The sequence below is a fragment of the Prunus mume genome, linkage group LG5 (assembly GCF_029339155.1).
Source record: "Prunus mume cultivar Tortuosa linkage group LG5, ASM2933915v1, whole genome shotgun sequence".
Taxonomy (NCBI): domain Eukaryota; kingdom Viridiplantae; phylum Streptophyta; class Magnoliopsida; order Rosales; family Rosaceae; genus Prunus; species Prunus mume.
The window spans coordinates 9,626,654-9,643,975 of record NC_142702.1 but is presented as its reverse complement, the minus strand read 5'-3'; the positions used below and the strand labels follow the sequence as shown (position 1 = coordinate 9,643,975).

The window sequence follows — 17,322 nt, the reverse complement described above, 5'->3', positions numbered from 1 at the left end:
AGTAAATTATGGTTGCTGGTCACAAATTATATCCTACTTGGAGTATCAAATGCTGAATAATTAGCAGTCTTTTTGCAGGACGACATACCTTCTCTTGGCCCTTGGGGAGCTTTTCATTTGGAAAGTTTCTTTGTGTGGAATTTCCAGAGGAGGGTTTACTATTGTATATAGCTCTTTGTTTTTCTTTAAAACAATTGTCACAGCGTGGAGAAACAGAAAAGGTTTACCTGGAATATCTCCATTGATACATTCCTTCCTGCATATAGGCATCAAATGTACACCATTTTTAGGTACTTTTATATGAAAAAAATGTATTTGAGTCTCGTTTGAGCTAGTTTAAATCGAATTTAATGCCTATGGATAGTCTGTTAATAGGTTCATGCCCTTAATTAATCTTTGGATAGTCAGTTAATAGGTTCATGCCATTTGTCGTCCTAGTATCAATAGGTTGTCTTAGGTTGAGGAGACAGATCGATCAGCAATTAGAAAATTGTTAGTGAATTTAGCTTGTATAACCTTTGTTTATCATCTCTCTCCTTTTCTTTGTTAAGTTTTGTTGTTCTAGGTTATGGTTTACCCTTGTCCCTGCATTTCACAGCAACTGAGAATTTATTAGACATCGCAAAAATAAAAAAATAAAAAAATGTATATACATTTTAGTAGGGCAAAAGCACGTGTCTTGTCTGTGCATCGACCCATTGTTTTTCTAATCCAGTATCCAATTCCTGCCAGAAGAGCGTTTGCCACCGTCTCTTTCTTATCTGTGCATCGACCATTGTTTTGCTGTGTAGAAAAGGTATCTCACATTCCTAGCATCAAGATAGGTGAAGAAGTTATCATAAGATATGAGCTCTCTCTCCCTCTCGCTCACATACGAAGTACTTAACACAAACACTCAATTTGATTTCTATTATTATTTTGCTCATTAAATTCTGGTTAAATTTGCTTTATTTCTCATTCTGCTTGTTCTGCTGATCACAACTTATATCCTATTTAAATCTCAAATGCTGAATACTTAGCATTCTTTTTGCAGGACAACATATTTTATCTTGGAGAGCTATTCATTTGCAAGGTTTCTTTATGTGTCATTTCCAGAGGAGGGTTTACTATTTAACATAGCTCTTTGTTTTTCCACGGAACAATTGTCACAACGTGGAGAAATAGAAAGGTTCACCTGGAATATCTCAACTGACACATTCCCAAATACAGGAATTGAATGAACAACATTTTGAGGTACTGTTTTCGTAATAAAAATGTACTTGAGTCTCATTTGAGCTAGTTTAAATTGTATTCAATGTCTATGGATAACCTGTGAGCTTAAGTTGTAAGATTAAACTCACAGTATATTATTGGGGTTTAGGGTTCAACAGGTGAGCTTAAGTTGTACTTTCCCAGGTACTGAATGTATGTTATCTTAGTATCAACAGATGGTCTTAGGTGGTGGCGAGAGGTCATTGAGGAATTACAAAATCTTCTTAGTGAATTAAGCTTGTTTCAGCTCTGTTTGTCATCCCTCTCATTTTCTTTGTTAGGCCTAGGTTTTTTATTAGACATAAGGAAAAAAAATGCTTTTATAAGATAGGAAATGAATGCTTTTATATGTTACTCTCGCAGTCAGTCTTCAACCACACTCTGTTTTTAGATTTCTCTTATGTTCCTAGTGGAGTGCTGCTGTATTTTATATTTCGTTCCTGTAATGTTAGGATGTTTAATCTTCAATTTGCGGTGTTAGTTGAGTAGTCTAGCTTAACCAGTAGATAACTTGTCCCCTGTTTTGTAATATTTTGTTTCCTCTAATGAACGCAGGTTTTGCTTATCTTGAACCGCAGAAGCCTACTTTTGACATAGGTGGCATAGCACAAACTCGCTTCCGCATTTCCTTCGCCATTGGCATGTTGTCTTATCTTTTTTATTCTGTTACCAGCCTTGAAGCTTGTGTAGATATGTGATGCTCTTGTAATTCTGATCACAAACATCACTTGACAAATGGAAAGTCACAGTTAGATCTTTCAGGTGGTCTGGAGATTTACTTTCTAACTTTTGTTTTTCGTTTCATTCTTTTGCCTCATCACCATCATAACTGTTTAATAACATTACAGAATTTAAATTTCTGATAATCAGACTTGCAGATTAATTTCTGAATCAAACTTGACAATTTTTTTTTTCAACCTCCAGAAGTTGGATATTTGAAAAATATATGCATCATCTCTAGTGCACAAAATTAATGTAACACACCCCTAAGACATGTTTTGCATTTGTAAGATAGTTCGCCTATTTGTTGGTCTTCGTACTTTCTAAACATAAGAATCAGTATAGACTGCAATTTACACACATACCACAAGGTTTTGTTCAACTGAAAAGATTCATGCAGGAAACTTATCCTCGTGGTGTAAGGAATTGAGACATGAATGGAAAATGTGATCCAAAGCGTATTGGTTGCTTCTATATGACTCTTTAGATTAATAGTAGTTTGCATATATCAGCTGGGACCTGTATGACTGTATTGTGTAATTAATTATTTCTCTTATTGTTTTTCTACTGTTAAAAGGAGTCAGCCACACACAATAAAAAAGGACTCTTAGAGCATACAAATTTTTCAAAAGTGATCATTCATCCGTTTCTTTTTCAACAATGGAGGAATTTATACTAATCTTCTGGTCCATTGCCTGTCCTTTGCTTCGTTTCTGTTGATGACACTAGTTATTTGTTGTTTTGAACACTCAATTGAGATAGACTGTTTTGTCTGGGTTATTTATTTTCATTTCCTGTCCTTTGCTTCATTTCTGTTTGGATTCTTAATTAAATCTGTCCTGGACTTGAACGAGGCTTAGGTTATCTGTATAATTTGCGGTTTTATATACACAACTGTCTACATTGATTAAAACCAGCATTATTCTAAGGTTCATTTAGAATCTATTATCACCAAAATTATAATACTCCTATTACGATTAATATGTTGATTCTAATTTGGACTTGTAGGAACAGACCAAATATGTTCACATGTGGCATCGCTCAAGTCATCATCATTTCAGACAGAAAATCAGCCTTCAAGTGTCTGCTGAGTCAAAGAATCTTTCTAGATATCTCAAGTGCAATGGAAATTTTTTATTTGTAAACTCAAGACCCGATGGACTGGGTTGCAGTGACCTGACATATTCTTTCTGGAGAGCACCTCCCTCTTTTTGCTATCACAATGTGGATGCTTTGGACTGCACAGAATAATATACTTTTTAGTGGTAACCCGTTATCTGTTGTTGAGTTGGTTATGCAGGCGAAGAATGATGACATGGAGCTTAAAGCTGCTGAAGTTGGATGTCATAGGAGCGCTTCGACTTTTGGATGGAAGCTGGACCTCCTTGGCTCATGGACTCTCTGCGTAGAGATTGTCCTTTGGATTAATCCTCCTGTTGATGTAAGAGCGGTTCCAGCAATGAGCTGAGCCCAAGGCTGGGGGGAAAAAAAACAAAAAGTTGTTTCCAGCGGTGAGCCCAGCCCGGGAGGTGGGTCCCACGAACTCGGGCTGGCCCGAAGGCGCTTCACCGAGGTCCAAAACGAGGGCTGCGACGTCATCGCTATAGTACCCGCAGTACCCCACTGATTTGATTTTTTTCTGTTGCCACATGGTGTCGTCTGGGCTCTCCGATCTTATTTTTTCCTCCAATTCAACGGCAGCCAATTTTTTTGCAATAAAATACTGGAAAAAATTCGGAAATTTTTTTAAAAAATACCCAAAATTAATGAATTTTTTTCTATAAATACTAGCCTTTTTTAAAAAAATTTATCTGAAATTTGAAATTGAAAATTTTATCCGATTATGATATATGAATAGTATTGACACGTAGGAACCCGAAAATCTTATCCAAATTAATTATTGTGGTAAAAAAAGTTGTGAAAAAAATAAAAAAATGAATAGTAATTGCCCTTTGCCATGGCAACGGGTGGAAACGGAAAATACTATTTGCAAGGGCAACTACTATTCACGTAAATAGTGGCTGCCCTAGCTCCCCCCTTGCCATGGCTAAGGGCAAATGGGTGGAGTTGCTCTAATCTTGCTTTGTCTTTTGGTATGTGTGGCACTCTTTCCTACCCTGAGGTTTTGTCCCAATTGGTTTTCCTCGGTAAGGTTTTAACGAGGCCACCTATATATGCATACCTTGTTGATGTAACCCAATCTTGTTGATGTTAATGATAAGTCGATCTTTCGCTAAAAAAAAACGTTTAATGGAAATTCATGAGTTACATAAAGATTTGTAAACATTTTGAAGATTGAAACACCTGCAAGTGAGATAGGTGGTGACCGAATCAGAGCTGATCTTGAAGCATCTGATGCCATTATTGTTGCAAGTTGCACCTGAGAACAATTTTTTTCCGTTAAAAAACTGGCAACATGTTCGGAGCTGGCAATTCAATCCCTGATGAACCTGAGAAGCGAAGCTCTAGTAAGGAAATTGGTCAAGGTCGCGATAGGGATGATTGATGGTGAAATGGATGCTATTTCTTATTGAAGCTTGTTCTCAAAGTTCTTGGCAAATGCAAGAGATGGAGTATTTTGATTGGGAGGAGAGATAATGATCGACATGTCTTAACAATTCTAGAACAGCCCATCAGGCTGCATCATTTAATCCCAGCACAAATCCAGTTTATGCTAAACAATCACTTATGGCAAGGCCAACTTTGTAAATGGAATTTGTGATCCCTTCAAATTGTACACATTTTTTCGTTTAGAGGAATTTAACTTTGTCATCAAACAGTATTCTGATGTCATTATGGTAGCACTATACACTTTTGTTGTAACAAATTATTGTCCCTCAGAAAAAATAAAAGGGCAACGAAGGCTTCATTCACCACTCTATAGCGGTCCAAGAATCAACAAGCTCGGATAAGCCTTCCAACGGAAAAAGATCCCAACATAAATGGCAACTTCACTGGGGACTAGGCCATTACTCTTGCAGCGTCTCCTCCATGCAAGCTTTAAGTCACGTCGATGCAATATACCAAAGATAAGAGTGTTTTCTCCTATATTTTCTTTTCTTAGCCATATGCTCTATAGAACAACCCTAACAATGTTAGTAACATTATCTCTTTCTCTGTTTCTTAGATCTATGTTCTCAAGCTAAATGAAATCTTGTGAGAGGACCTCTGGGGTTGAGGCGAATTGAGCATTCATGCCATTAAGGTGCCGGAAATGCCAAAAGCAAACTCCACAACCCACTGCAACTCCCAAATGACTTGGGCTTCATGCCAAGCAAATCAAAAACAAAATTAGAGAAAAGGGAAATGGGACAAGCCAAGCAAAAACAAAAAAAAAACAAAAAAAAACAAAAAAAGGAAGGAAAGGAAGTCCAAAACTTGTGATAATGATGCTATGTACCAGATGCTCCTAGAAGATAATACAATCTCTATATTCATGCCGCCGGAAGATTGAACCATCATGCCACCAAATTTGAAAGAGAAGCCCCAAATCTAGGTACTAAAAGATAGCACAGCGGACTCCAAAACCAAGATCTAGTCCAAGTGACTTAGGGCCTCCACACTGCATTGCTTATTTGTGTTAAGATTTTATCTAGTTATAGTATTTGCCAACACCTATACCGCTTTCAAGCTACCACAAACACCATCATGCTCAATTCATCTTCTAATCCACCAAAGCCCTCATGCCAGACCAAGCTATATCTTGATTAAACTCAACCATTAGATTATCCACATCTTCATAGCAAGTCCAAGCTAATCATGCCAAGCCAAGTCACGTTCTTCCAGCACCTATTTCACATTACGCAAAGCACTGCCATCACCTACTCCACAAGCAAAGAATTTCCAGCACCTATTCCACGTCAAACAAAATATTTTCCAGCACCTACCCTATTTCAAAGATCCTTCTGGCACATGCCCTATTTCAAACATTCTTCACCATCATGTCGCGCGTCATCACCTCCACTGAGGTTTTGTCCGCTAATTTCAAATGTTATGGGGTTGGTGATGTAAACTCAAACACAATGGTGAATCAAAGCTCAATCCATCCTTACGAAAACCCAATAAGCTCATTGCCTCCGCATCTCCAAGATTGGATCTCCACCATTTACTGGCACTTCTGGCTACCGTCAAATGACATCCACCGTGCTGAATATCCCAAAAGCTATATTAAACCATGCCACCTTAGCCAATACCAAGCGTACACCAATACCAAGCATCCAAACATACAAGCCAAAGTCAAGCGTACAAGCCAGTACCAAACTTACAAGCCAAAATCAAGTGTACACGCCAAAGCCAAGCATCCAAGCCAAATACCAAGAATACATGCCAACATCAAGCATACATGCCAATACCAAATATACATGTCAAAACCAAGCATGCAAGCCAATATCAAGCATACAAAACTAATATCAGACACACAAGTCAATGCAGCTCTTGCAAACCACAACCATGCCAAATCAAGCCTCACTAGTCACTCAAGCACATCAATCATGCAAGCTAATTTATTTTGGGCTAAAATTCAACCAAGCCTTATCTTCTCTGTCATGCCACAAAATAAGCTAGCTTTCAGTAACCCCAGTGAGTAACCTCCGATATTACAATGTCTAGGAAAGTTACCCCCGGTGTCTAAGAAGATTGAGTTTTAAGCAGGACCATTGTGACCCCTCCAACCTTCGTGGAAAAGACCTGGCTATGATTTCAAAGACTCTTAATTGGTTATCCTTGAGTTGCTTATCGTTACATTTAAATATATATATATATATATTTATATATGACCAAGCTAGTAGTTGCCAAAACCATGCTAATCTTCATGCCAAGAAAGACTCTCTCTCTCTCTCTCTCCCTCCCCAAACACAGCATTTGCCCCACTCTCCTCATGAGAGAATACCACCATCATTTCTGTTATCTCCGTATCTTTTTCAAGATCATTTAATTGAGTTAGACATCGGAGGGCTTTTGGCCAATACCCCCTAGGTGTGGTCCATTGACTGCAGTTTATTTTAAGGGAGCGATGAAGAAGAAAAAGAAGAAAGAAGTTCGAAGTGCAAAAAGAATCAATCCGAGAATAATCCCCAGTGTAAATATCTGCACAAACATTTCATTTTGGTGCTTTCATTGAGAGCAACGAAATGTACTCAAAGTGTTGCTCTCAAATATAAGGAATCCGTTTCCTTCCATTCATCACTCAACCAAAGCCTTCTGAACAATCATGGTTGGAAGCAAGACTGCAGCGACGCAATTCGCGACGGCCCTAGGCCACCACAACGGCGCAGCGTCAAACCAACTGTAGCACACCGCCGCTGAGACCACAGTTCCATCTCACTGCCCCATGGCCATGGGTACTGCTCCAGCCCACGAACTGGCCCCACCTCGCAGCCATAGCTGAAACCGCATCAAAATTACTTGGGAGCAAAAGTATAAGGATTTGATTTGATTATCCTATTTTCAGTAGGATGGGATCCAACTTAAAGTAGGGCAAAATCAGTATAAAAGGAACGCCACACCTTCAGTTTAACACACAACATTTACTATTCAAAATAATTACACAACCCTTAGGTTTCCAAAGGATTCAATACCTCCGTTGATTTCTTTGTATTCGGACTCAAATTTTGAGTCTTCTATTGCTTCAATCTTCGAGGTTCCATTACTTCTATGCCTTTTGTGGACAGGTCTCAACACATGACATATATGGGAGAGAAATAGGGCACAGAGAAAATCTTGAGTCATCAATGAAAAGAAAAAGCCTTTGGAAACTACATGGTTCTGACAATAATCCACTTTATGAGTAGTTCCTAGTGACATGAGAAATGCCATCGCTAATCTCTGCATATCAAAGTCAACACATACAAACCAACAACTGTAATCGGATCTTACTAAATTATCATTTGAAGCATAGAAGCTGTCCGTTCTTTGTTGCTGCACATGGAGATCAAGTCCAAGTAGTGCATGGCTTCATGAGGAAGAAGCCCTTGAAGAAGAAAAATGAACAAATTATGTGAGTGTGATTCTTGCATCACATCCACACACTGGTCCAATAATCTTTGTTGCTGCTCTTTGTTCAGCTCAGCTGCCTCCATATAGGGTAATACTTCTCTCTCCTCCTCCAGAAAGTGTTGTCTGTAACGCTCCTGTTGGTTACTCCAAATAATACAATTTAGCTCAAGATCATAGAAAAAACTTAAAGTAAAAAAAGGTCACAAGCATATGATCACTACAAGGAAAGTTAATTAATAACCAATGACATGATTAAGTTGTTAAAAGCACAACTAAGGTGTAGCTAAAAATCACGTTTATTCGTGCCCATTATACTATTAGACACGAATAATGCTTTCAGCCACCTCATCTTATGCTATTGATATCATGTAAGTGGTTATTCATGTTGCTTTTTTGTAGTGAATGTGCATCACGAGAAATATATATTTAATTATAGAATGCTTATCTTTGTGGCATATGTATCCATTATATGTTGTATGCATAAAGTAGACTAGAAGCAGTCTTTGTGGCATATGTAGTGTGCCATTATATGTTGTATGCATCAAGTAGACTAGAAGAAGTTAAACATAACCTGTAATGATTTAAGGCGCTTAGAAAAGTTGGAAAGAGCTTCTTGGTAGGCAGGGCTCCCATTGTCTATAACCTCAATGGATTTGATATCTTCTTTGATGCCATTCATGATGGGTAGGTCCCTTGCATGTTCCTCATTTGCAGCCTTACATATTACTGCATCATCATCATCATCATCATCATCATCATCATCACATTATCTTCAATGAACAAATCTCATGTTCATTCTTTCATAGTGACAGAGGGATGGAGACAGGGGTGGAGCTAGAATAGTAAAATTGGGGGGTTGAAATTGAAATACAAGTATATAAAACACCTAAGTATTCAATCATTACATTTACATATAGCTAAATATTTCTAATTAATTCATGTATAATTTGTTTTAAAGGGAATTTTAACTCAAATTATAAGTTGTTTTACTAGTTCTATATATTATATATAACATAATATAGGAGAGATAAAAAATAATGTGAGGGGGCCAGGGCCCTAGTCCTTCAAGTCCCTCTTAGATTTCCTTCACCATCTAGCCTTTAGATTAGTTAATTTGATATTTTGGTGAAGGGTCTTGACTAACCGGATAAAATCAACAAGTCTACACTTTGTTCTTTCAAAGAAGCAACTTATACCAATTAGTTGTTGATTTAGTATATTTCTCTTCTTAATGTTGTGAAAAGTCACAAGTTCAGTTACCCGTCTTAGTTGATTTCAAAAACAACTTAAGCAACTTATTCCTCTAGGAAAGCTTTTTCCAACCCCACAAACACAAAACCCATTAAATTAAAATGTTATGTTAGTTCTTTTATATATATTTTTTTTGAGAAATTCACTATTATACCCAATATATGAGCCTAAATTATTTTTAAAAAAAACATGTATGAAATGGACTTTAGAGACACACTCAAAGCCCATTTACAACATAACAAAAAGATTTTTAACTTCTTTTAAATTAGAAAACTGTCATTGATTTCTTAAAACAAACCCAACCCCAAAAATCTTATAAAAAAAAGCCCAAAACACTCAATAGGGCTTTAAAGTAATTTAATAATCAAAATTAAATTCAATAGGTCAAGCTGTCATTTTTTGGATTTTTTTTTTGTTATGTTTATAATAATTAAATGGTGTAGGGTTTATTTATAGTTTTAGTATTAAGAATGGGTATATGACTAAATATCTCTAATTTTTTTTTTACATTAGCAAAAATTTTAGTTTAGTGATAATAAAACTTTTACAAATTGACGTAGCAATTAATTAAGTGGTATCATGTGAATCATATTATACTCAACTCCTAATATAGATAACTCGTTAATCCCGTCTAGTAAATTTTTTTTCACATAATTAAGTAACCACACATCCACTTCAACTGAAAATTGTATATTATAATACCCTACGAATCTATAGCATCACTCCACAATATTACATCTCAATCCTAATAACAATAAAAGAACAAACGAACATACTTTTGACCAAGTCACTGTCAGATTAACAAACGAAATATGTAGAAGAAATCAATATAATAAGTTTATAAAATTTACTAAATTCAGTAACCTAGCATTTGGATGAGGGAAATAAATTTGAAATTTTGACAAAAGTTAGAATTTCTAAATTGACATGAACCAATTTCCGTGTTTGGATAAAAAAAAAACATAGAAATTTAGAAATTCAGCGTGGGAAAAACCATGGAATTTGGATGTCAAAAATCCAAACTTTAAATTCTATCTAAAAATCGTCAGTTTTATAATTTTAAGAGAAATTGAGTTTTAAAAAAAGATAACTTTACAAATGAAGGTTAAAATCCGTTATTCAAACAAGAAACTCTACAAATTCTATAACATTAATTTTCATCATTTTAAATTCAATCATTTGTAAATTCCTTTGTCCTTTCAAATTTCCTTATCCAAACGCACTATAATAAAAGTCTATATAGATCTCCAAAAGTCCCTACAAAAAATCTATTGAATTTCATGAAATCTGCTGTAACCTAAAAAAGGTCTTTAGAAATCGTCTACAATATTAATAAACTACACCCCTAAAAATTGCAAGATTGGTGTGAAAATCGCGCTCAATTGGAAAGTCTTAAAAACTAATATACAGAGCTGAAAAAAAAGGATAAAAGATATAAAAGGAAATAATTATCTTAAAAAAGATTTTATTCATCCCAACATAGAAAAAAAATAAATTAGAATTAAGGGGTAGGTAAGGTACTTGGATCAGCGAAGTTGAAGATAGGGAAGAGGAGCTTCTCCTCCATCTGAGCGTGTTCCAACATCAGCTCCAACAGCTGGGTGTAGCTCCTCCCCAACTTCCTCACCTCCATCCGCGCAGTCCCTACCGTCGGATCAATCTCCCCTCCTCTTCCTCCGCGTTTATTCTGACGTGTCACCAGATCCGTCGCCCACCTCACCAACCTCTCTAAGTGCCACGTCATGCTCCTATGTTGCAGCTCAGTCAGCTTAACCACCGCCGCCACTAACGACGTCGTTTCGGCGGAGCGGATTTGAAGAAGAAGCGGCGGGTGCGGGAATCTGGTGTCTATGAACTGCAGCAGAGTGCTGGGAGGCCCTGAAACCCTCTCCGTCTGGGGTGATGATGAACCGGCCACCTCCACGGCTACAGCCAAATTTTCATTCGCGTCATGGTCGTCACCGCCGCATGCGTCGACGACAACGCAGCGGAGCGAGACGGCTGCCGCCTTGTATTTGAGGGCGACTCGGATGTAGGCGGTGCTTCTTGGGGAGCCGTACAATCGGATGGTTGTTGTTGGCTGGTTTTGCGGCACTATCTCCGCCGTCAATTTCTTCCGCTTCCCGAAACAGATTCCCATTGTTGAATATTATTACTAGCTATTGTGAATGAAAGGAGAAAGTATAAAGCAGGAATGGCTAGTGTTTTAGATAGGAACTTTGCTTGTAATGCAAGGGAAAGTGGTAAGGGAAGATATGATGAAAAAGTTGAGAGAGAGAGAGAGAGAGAGAGACGAGCAAATTACTTCTGTTGCTTCATCATCACTACTGCAACGGTTGCTCTTCTTGTTGGATTATCAAATATGCTCCTCTCACAACGACTACCAAATATGTTGGTCTGTTTCTTTCCTTTTTCTTTCTTTCTTTCTTTGCCTATAATTAATTCCAAAACATTTTTCAATGTTTTTATATTTTTTTCATTTTCATCATTAAGCAATTATGAGACTCATTGCCATTCTTATTATTATTCTTGGTGGACTGACTTAATTTTGTATTAGTAAAATGAGGGTTTTTTTAGTGTTAGTCAAAATGTCATGTAATGTCACAAATGGGTTGACTTAATTTTGTATTAGTAAAATGAGTTTTTTTTCTTTTAATAACACTACGGGCACCAACTTGTTTACCAACTTTTGGATATCAACACATGTGGCACATGACATGGCAACCCATATCATCTGCCATCTCATCTATTTTAATTAAATAATTTATTATATAAATAAAAGAATTTCTCACCGAAAACAAAAATAGTTAAATATAAAAATAATTAAATTCTTTTATTTATATAATAAATTATGTAATTAAAATAGATGAGGTGGCAGATGACATGGGTTGCCATGTCATGTGCCAAATGTGTTGGTATCCAAGAGTTGGTAAACAAGTTGGTGCTCGTAACGTTATTATTATTTTTAGAGTAATGCTACACTTACCACACTTTTATCCCACATTTCTATACCATATGATGTGGCATGTCCATATCATATGTCACATCAATTAAATGAATGAAGTGTATTTTAATAAATAAAATTAGAAAAACAGAAACTATTATTTTACATGATGTGGTGTGTACACATCAGCTGCCACATTATGTGGTATAAAATTGTGGTCTAAAAATGTGGTAAGACTAGTATTATTCTTTTTTTTATTAGTCACAATGTCATGTAGTGTAACTGAAACCACCTGACCTAATTTTCATTTTGGAATCAGGTGAAACACATCGCTTAAAATCGACACTGTAAGTGGGTTGTAAATGACCAAAATGTCCAAAACGATAACATAAACCCCGAGCCCTAACTCGTGATCGCACTGATAATCGTAGGCTGCCTCACGTACTTCATCGAGGATCAAGCCACACGTAGTTCTTTCCTCTGTTCTTGATCGCAATCGTTCATTTATCAGAATGGCGATTTATTTATCCGTAAACTCGCACTAGGGCTGACATTCCGAGTATCCGGGACTCCGTTTACGATCTGTTGACTACTATACGATCTGAAATTACTCAGATTAACATATCGAAAATGGTTACGATCCAACAGTTCAAACGTATTGAACCCGGAAATCACACACTAGGCGAGATCCATTCATGGTTCAAACGTGATCCGAATTAAGATCTTCAAAATCCTACGCACTCGTGGGGACTAGAAGATTATTCTAGGGCTGACTCGGTCCCCACCCTACGCCTACGCACCGCCACACGCTCTGGCAGAGTGTGGTGCCTAAAGCGATAACACTCCGCCGGAAAAACTCTAAACCACGGCTCAAGACTCCTACCCTAGGTATAACACCCTATTTGGATCCACTTTTGTTCTTGGACCTACCCCAAAAATTGGCCGGAAGTGGCCGGAATCTCAACCGAAATTCGGCTAAACTTTGGATCCAAGATCGAGTTATCTACGCTAGAAATTTCTGAAATCCTATCCAACCAGCAGCTAGGGCTCGAGAAATAGATAAGTTTCCATACCTGGATCACCGGAAATGGTGGCGGATGACAGAGAACGAGCCGTAAAGTTTATGAAAAACCGCCCAACACCGCTGTTTATTGGTTGTTTCCGGCTACCACGGTGGCGGATCGGGGTAGCAAAAGGTGAAATGGAAGAGGGAAGTGTGGTGGTTCTAACGAAACTAGTCTTGCTGGAATTGGGGGTCGTAGTTGAGAGAAAACACCTCTCGAAGCGGTTGCTTCCCCCTCCTCGAAATGTAGAATTCTGAGTTTAAAACTACTAAACTTCGCAATATTTACGGTTATGCCACTGAACTTCTTTTGATCGTAACTCCTTCGTTACAACTCCGATTTGAGTCCACTATGTGTCTACGGACTCGTTTCGTCGCGCTCCACGCAACGGTACAACTGAAATCCCCAAATTCCTTCCCGGTCAAAAAAGTCAACTTTTAAACTAATAAAATATTCTAGGGAATAATGGTTTTTTAATGGAATAAATTAATAATTAAATATTAATTAAGGACCGGGTTGTTATAATCTACCCCCTTACAAAAATTTTGTCCTCGAAATTTACATACCCATCATTAAAAAAGGTGAGGATATTGAGCCTACATCTGTTACTCGGGTTCTCAAGTTTGCTATTTTGAAACTACACTCACCACTTGCATCTCAATAACTGTATCTATAAGGCAATCAATAAAATCTGAAGGAAACCTGTGTATATATGGGTACCTAAGGTGGCTTAAGAAAGTATAAAACTCTGAAAAGATCTGCTAATTAACTGAATTTCTGATAAATTTAAAACTCTGTTGCCATTAATCTGATATTTAGCTAAAATTCTCCTTTTTCCTATGAGTGCCGACACTGCTAATGCTGGGCACAAAAGACTAATTTGCCCTTTTAACTGAAATTAACTGAAATTCAAGTGTGACTTCTACCGAAAATTTGGTAGAGTCTCCCCTGTAAACTGAATATTCCCAAAAACATTCTACCTGTAAAACAAGCATATATGTTTAAATATGTATCTGTATTACAACTGCCAGCATGTAACGAATTATATCCAAAAGGAATCAAGCATTGTAGCACTCAAGTCTCAGGTTGCAACAAATCAACTAATTCAATACGCTCATGAGATTCATGTCAACTTTGCGATCAATAAAAATACTCTGGCAACCTCAAACATTCTAACTCGTGCATTCTTACTTATGCATGATTATCAATTTATTAGAGGGAAAGACAACTTTGCCCATAGAATAATTTATTAAAGAAAGTTGACTTTTTGACCGGCGAAGAATTTGGCAATTTCCACTTGCACCGTTGTGTAGAGTGCGACGAAATGAGTCCGTAGACACGTAGTAGACTCAAATTGGAGTTGTATCGAAGGATTTACAATAAAAAATAGTCTAGTGGCAAACTTGTAAATATTTTGAAGTTGGGTTTTAGAAAACTGGGATTCCCTTTCTCTCTCCTGGCGCGCGATAAGTCTCTCTTTCTTCTCTCTCTCCCCGACGCCGCCACTCTCTCTCTATTCAAATCTCTCAACTCCGGCCACGGCAATGGCCGGCACCGGTTGTTCGAACCGGCTCGACGCCTCGATCAAGACCCACCCACTTTCCCGGCCAGAAAACCCGAATTTCGTCGGAAGTTTCCACTGGTTTGGATCGGTTTTTCTCCGCCGTTGTTCCGCTCCGATCGCCGTCTTTTTTTGGCGTATCAGGCACGCAGGCACGAACCGACACGCAGGAAGGACCTTCAAGAGGTCCAGCTAGCTTAGATCAGGAGTGAGTGGACTCTTTGTTTTATAACTGATTTATGCAATTTAATTCCATTATTTGATCTTGAATAAGTTTTATTCAAAGATTAGTGCTTTATAAATTGACATGTGCTTTTAAATATTTTAATTTACATGATGCCGAGTGGGATATCCTTTAAGGATATAGGAAACAGAAGTTCTAGCTTAATATCAGATAAATGGCAGGAGAGTTCTAGATTTAACAAAAATTCAATTATTTATCAGATCTTTCAGAGTTTTATGTTTTCTTAAGCCACCCCAGGTACCTAGATACAAATATGTTGCCTTCGGATTTTATTGGTTGCCTTCGGTTTAGTCAACATGCTTGACAATTGGCCCATGAGTTTTATGGTACCCGGACTCGTGCGGATCAGGTTGACTTATGTCCCCTGAATCCTGCGAGTTTGCGGCTCGGGTTGACCTCGTGTCACCGAGACCAGCGAGAGTGTGTCACCAATGGTTATACGAGGAATTGACGGCACATAAGGAATTGACGGATATCATAAATTGACGGAAATAAAGGGGTACACCTAGGAAAACAATAGCTAAGCAAAGGGTACGGAGTTGTGTTTATGGTGTGAACCGGGCGGCCGGAGCCGTGTATGGTGGCCAGAGCCGTGTGGAGAAAATATGGAGAGTGGAGAGGGAGAGAGAGCTTCGGGTATTTTTCTCTGGTTTTGGAGAAGGTTTAGATGTACCTTGAATGATGAATGAGGTCGTCTATTTATAGGAGTGTCGAGGCTAAGGTTTCGTAGAGAATATGCTGAGTTTATTCTTTATCCAAATTCGTAGGGATCGAGTCGGACTTAGATAATATCTGATTTAATGATATTATCTTCTCTTTATTGAAGATAATATCTTATTTAAATGATATTATCTCTTTTTATGAAGATAATATCTGAATTAATGATATTATCTTCTCTTTATTAGGATAATATCTAAATTAATGATATTATCTTATTAAATAAAGATAATATCTCATTAAATAAGATATTTATCCCAATTAATTAATTGGCCAGATAAACTGGTTCAATTAATTAATTTAAGAGATAATCTTCTTTTCCACGTGGCGTGCCCTGATTGGAGACAAAAATATATGCTCCCACAAGTTTCACAACAACCCAATGGCTTAGTTCAAATAGAAACACAGCTTCTTTCGGATATTTTGAATGGGAGAAAAATGAAAATAAGCAATGTTAGTGAAGGATTAACTAAGATTGAAGATGCAATAAGCTCTAGGAAGGTTCTCCTTGTTCTCGATGATATGGATCATATGGACCAATTAGATGCAGTACTTCAGATGAAAGATCGATTTTGTCTGGGAAGTAAAATCATAATAACAACTAGGCGTGCAAGATTGTTAAAGGCTCATCAAGTTACTAAGGTGCATGAAGTTGAAACGTTGCATTACAAAGAATCATTGAAGCTCTTTAGTTGGCACGCTTTTGGCCAAGACCATCCCATCGAAGGTTACAAAGAATATTCAGAAAAGCTAGTCTACCATAGCGGAGGACTTCCATTAGCTCTTAAAGTTATAGGTTCTTCTTTGTTGGGGGAAAGTATAGATGTATGGAAAAGTGCACTGGAGAAGTTAGAAGCCATTCCAGATGGTGAAATAGTAAATAAACAAAGAGTAAGCTATGACTCTTTGCAAGATGACCATGACGGAAATTTATTCCTCCATATTGCTTGTTTCTTTATCGGAAAGGACAAAGACTACATTGTTAACATACTAGATGGATGTGATTTATATACAATTTTTGGCATTCAAAATCTCATGGATAGATGTTTGGTGAGTATTGATGAATTTGACAATGTGCATATGCATGACATGATCCGTGGAATGGGAAGAGAAATCGTTCGCCAAGAATCAGAGAAGCCTTGGAAGCGTAGTAGAGTATGGCAACATAAGGATTCCTCAATATCTTGATAGAAAAGAATCTAAGAAAAATTTCGTATATGTCACTACTACAAAAATCGAAATAGATGACGGGAAACCACCGTTGTGTAGAAGGTTTTCCAACCGTCGTGAAATCGACCGCCATCTTTTGTACTATCAACAATGACGGTTAATACCCGACGTTGTTCATGGATTCAACATCCAGATTTATTACTAACCGATGTGTAATTACTATATAATTAGCCTAAAATGAAATCTCCGACAGCATTAGACGATGGTTATATGAAAATGGAGACGTCTAAAGACTGTTACATGTCAAGATCAAAAGAAGAACCGACGTACAGATAATTATCCACATCTCTAAATGAAGGAAAAAAGACTTAGATAAGCTAGAAACCGTCGTGATTAATACTTACTA

General features: G+C 37.4%; 2 protein-coding genes across 3 annotated transcripts; one reads left to right on the top strand and one right to left on the bottom strand.

The window, feature by feature from the left end:
- Positions 1-6,987: 6,987 nt before the first annotated feature.
- On the bottom strand, positions 6,988-11,592 carry LOC103331030 (hemerythrin HHE cation-binding domain protein). 2 transcript variants are annotated; one of them, XR_016127369.1, is made up of 4 exons: positions 10,738-11,592; positions 8,537-8,691; positions 7,548-8,099; positions 6,988-7,353 (listed from the first exon to the last, which is right to left on the bottom strand). XR_016127369.1 is itself a non-coding variant. In XM_008233641.3 (3 exons), exons 1-3 carry the CDS (start codon positions 11,354-11,356, stop codon positions 7,845-7,847), a joined length of 1,029 nt encoding a protein of 342 aa, XP_008231863.2. In that variant the 5' UTR covers positions 11,357-11,592; the 3' UTR covers positions 6,988-7,844. The 2 variants fall into 2 exon arrangements, 1 of the variants encoding a protein (XP_008231863.2); XM_008233641.3 differs by having other exon boundaries at positions 6,988-8,099.
- A 4,592-nt stretch (positions 11,593-16,184) lies between these two features.
- On the top strand, positions 16,185-16,934 carry LOC103331031 (disease resistance protein RUN1-like). The gene has a single exon (XM_089052305.1). It carries the CDS (start codon positions 16,185-16,187, stop codon positions 16,932-16,934), a length of 750 nt encoding a protein of 249 aa, XP_088908431.1.
- The last annotated feature ends 388 nt before the right edge of the window (positions 16,935-17,322 follow it).